This window comes from Acanthisitta chloris, unplaced genomic scaffold (genome assembly GCF_000695815.1).
Source record: "Acanthisitta chloris isolate BGI_N310 unplaced genomic scaffold, ASM69581v1 scaffold5044, whole genome shotgun sequence".
Taxonomy (NCBI): Eukaryota; Metazoa; Chordata; class Aves; order Passeriformes; family Acanthisittidae; genus Acanthisitta; species Acanthisitta chloris.
The window spans coordinates 3,702-6,922 of NW_008668637.1; the positions used below are offsets into that span (position 1 = coordinate 3,702).

Genomic DNA, 3,221 nt, shown 5'->3' on the forward strand with positions numbered 1-3,221 from the left:
ATTAAAAAACTTTAGAGTAAAAACTGCCTACAAAAATACAATTAAGCTTTGAGGGCCTGAGTCAATGGAATCAATGGGATTTCCATTGATAAATCAACTTCTGATAGAGCTGCTAATGGATCTTATACCATAATGGCACTTTTCTCCTGAAAATTTCATGGTAGAGTTAGAAAAACATTAGGGAAGTGAAAGTAAATGCAAGTTAAAACAAAAGTTAAAGACTGTAAAATCTCTGACCAAAGATCAAACAGCAAAAGGAATTTAATGCCTAGATCAGAACCACAATAACTGTTTGAACTTGAGGAGAGTGTTGCCTTCCAGGGGCTGAGGATCTGGACAACTTGGGATAACTTTCATCTAAAAATCAAGAGTGCAGTGAACATGGTTTGTTTCAACCTAATAGTCCTTCAGTTCTTCAGCTGAAGAACTTTTCAAATCTTTGTCTATAGGACTTCTGTTAGCAAGGGAATAAGCAAAGTATCTTCCTGCTGGAAGGAATCTGTCCAGCTTTGGAGGCTTCCCTCATCCTGATGTTCTTGGTAGCTTAATCCATCAGCTCTCACACCTAGGACTGAAGTTTACTGTTGCTTAAGTATTCAGATCAATGTTCCCCTGAGAGTCAGAATCTTCTTCTGGTCTGGTGGAGAGCTGCAACATTTCACAGCATGAAACCCATCTCTAAATGAAAGAGTCCAGTAAAAAACTGCTGCTGAGGCCACGTCTTGCATGAGAGGTGGAAAAAACTAGTGAAAACCAGAAAAATTTCCATTTCTTTCAACTGAAGAGGTTCTTAGTGCAAGACTCAGAACATACTGGACTTGTTTGAGACTGGGAAGGCAGCTGAGCCCAGTTGTGGATTTTCGTGGCGTACGATTTCCCGGGGTGGACTGCAAGCTGATTCCACTGGAGTTCCCAGATCTTTCTTGACAGCTGTAGTTAAACTGATAAGCACACGAGGCTTACACCTGGGGAGTTAGGGATTAGTCTTGTTTGTAAGGAAGCAAATATAAATTACTGTGTTTATGCTACTTTTAAAACGCTTTTAATGAGGAATCATTTGCTATTCAAAATTTCAATCTATAATAATACCATAACCCTGCTGAGCTGATTATCATGTGCCTTGTTGAACCTCATTCTTCAGCTGGGAGGTGAGGGCGAGGCAGTTGTCTCAAAGTCTTGTGTCTCTACTGACGCTGGACTCTTTAACACAACGGGGCAAGACACCCCACTTGACTGTGTGCTGTGCTCTGTTTTGTTCTGTGTTCTAGATGGAACTGATCTGACTTCCAGCAGGTCTCAGGAGCATCCTAACTGTCATCTCCAGTAACAAGGCCTGGGGTCATCATGGCAGCAGGAGTAGCAGCGTGGTTGCCCTTTGCCAGGGCCAGTGGCCAACTGTCCTATGCCACTGGCTCCAACGGAGAAAAACAAGAGGCAGGATGAGCTGATCATTCTCAATGTGAGTGGCAGACGTTTCCAGACCTGGAGGACTACACTGGAGAGATACCCGGACACTCTCCTGGGCAGCACCGAGAAGGAGTTCTTCTTCAACGAAGACACTAAGGAGTACTTCTTCGACCGGGACCCTGAGGTCTTCAGGTGCATCTTAAATTTTTATAGAACTGGCAAGCTGCACTACCCCAGGTACGAGTGCATCTCTGCCTACGACGAAGAGCTTGCCTTCTATGGGATCCTCCCTGAAATCATTGGGGACTGCTGCTACGAAGAGTATAAGGACAGGAAGCGGGAAAACGCGGAGCGGCTGATGGATGACAACGACTCGGAAAACAACCAAGAAGGGTCCATGCCATCCCTGAGCTTCCGGCAGACCATGTGGAGAGCCTTCGAGAACCCCCACACCAGCACCTTAGCCTTAGTCTTTTACTACGTCACCGGTTTCTTTATCGCTGTCTCTGTGATCACCAATGTCGTGGAAACTGTCCCTTGTGGCACGGTGCCTGGGAACAAGGAGCTTCCGTGTGGGGAAAGATACGCCGTGGCTTTCTTTTGCTTGGACACGGCTTGCGTGATGATTTTCACGGTTGAGTATCTCTTGAGACTCTTTGCGGCCCCAAGTCGCTACAGATTCATCCGAAGTGTGATGAGCATCATCGACGTGGTGGCCATCATGCCGTACTACATCGGCCTGGTGATGACCAACAACGAGGACGTCAGCGGAGCTTTCGTGACTCTAAGGGTTTTTAGGGTTTTCAGGATTTTCAAGTTCTCTCGCCATTCCCAAGGCTTAAGAATCTTGGGCTACACTTTGAAGAGCTGTGCCTCTGAGCTTGGCTTTCTCCTCTTTTCCCTCACTATGGCAATCATCATCTTTGCAACTGTGATGTTTTATGCAGAGAAAGGGTCCTCGGCAAGCAAATTCACCAGTATTCCTGCTTCCTTTTGGTACACTATTGTAACCATGACAACACTGGGGTGAGTATTACTTTTCCTTTTCCTGAGCAGCAGGCAAGCATGTACTAGGAGCTTGACTCCAGTTGCTCCTCAGCCTTTTCCTGGGTGCATGTTGGAAAAGGGGCTGGAACTGTGAAGGGCTTGATTGTTCTTTGCCTTACAACTTGTGCCATTTATGTGCAGTTGTATAAAACAGAAGAAGCACTTACACCCACTTGACAAATGCTTGGCACGATGGTAAATGAGTGCAGGAGGAGCAAAGTGGTGGAGTAGCAGGTCCTGATTCGCACTCCTCCTGCAGGAGGGAGAAGCTGCCACAAGTGCAAGGGAGCTGCAGCTAGAGCTGGTGTCTTTTTCTGACATTCAGGCGAGGGGTAGAGTTTACACAAAGTTGCTGATGTGTACGTTGTGTCTCTTCGCAACGACAGTCATTGTTTCTTCACTTGACACATCAGGAAGTGCAGATTTGCTGAATTCGAGTAGATGTTGTGGGTCACCATGCTGAAAACACTCGGGAATGGACAGGACCTGTTCTGTCTTTACTCAGTTGAGGAGGACATGGGGCTTCTTGTCTGTGTTTAGTTGTGAGTTGTAGAACTGAGTTTGCTGTAGTGGTTGCAGCAGAATTTCAAACATTCCCACAGACAGGTACAAAGCTAATGGTATCAAAGCAAAGGGAATGTAGCCTGGAGGGCACTTTTTTCCCTTATATTTCATTTCCGTCTTACAGATGTTTCTACCGAGATTATAGATTTGTGCTTCTGTTGCTCTGAACTAAAACCTTTGTAAGCAGAATGGCCAAGCCTCAC

The 3,221-nt window shown here is 45.8% G+C and overlaps 1 protein-coding gene across 1 annotated transcript; it reads left to right on the forward strand.

Moving 5' to 3' along the window:
- The first annotated feature begins 1,344 nt into the window (after positions 1-1,344).
- On the forward strand, positions 1,345-2,437 carry LOC103800590 (potassium voltage-gated channel subfamily D member 3-like). Its single transcript, XM_009072970.1, is given in 2 exon segments — positions 1,345-1,382; positions 1,384-2,437. Coding segments are annotated over 2 exon segments (1,092 nt in total).
- Positions 2,438-3,221: the final 784 nt, after the last annotated feature.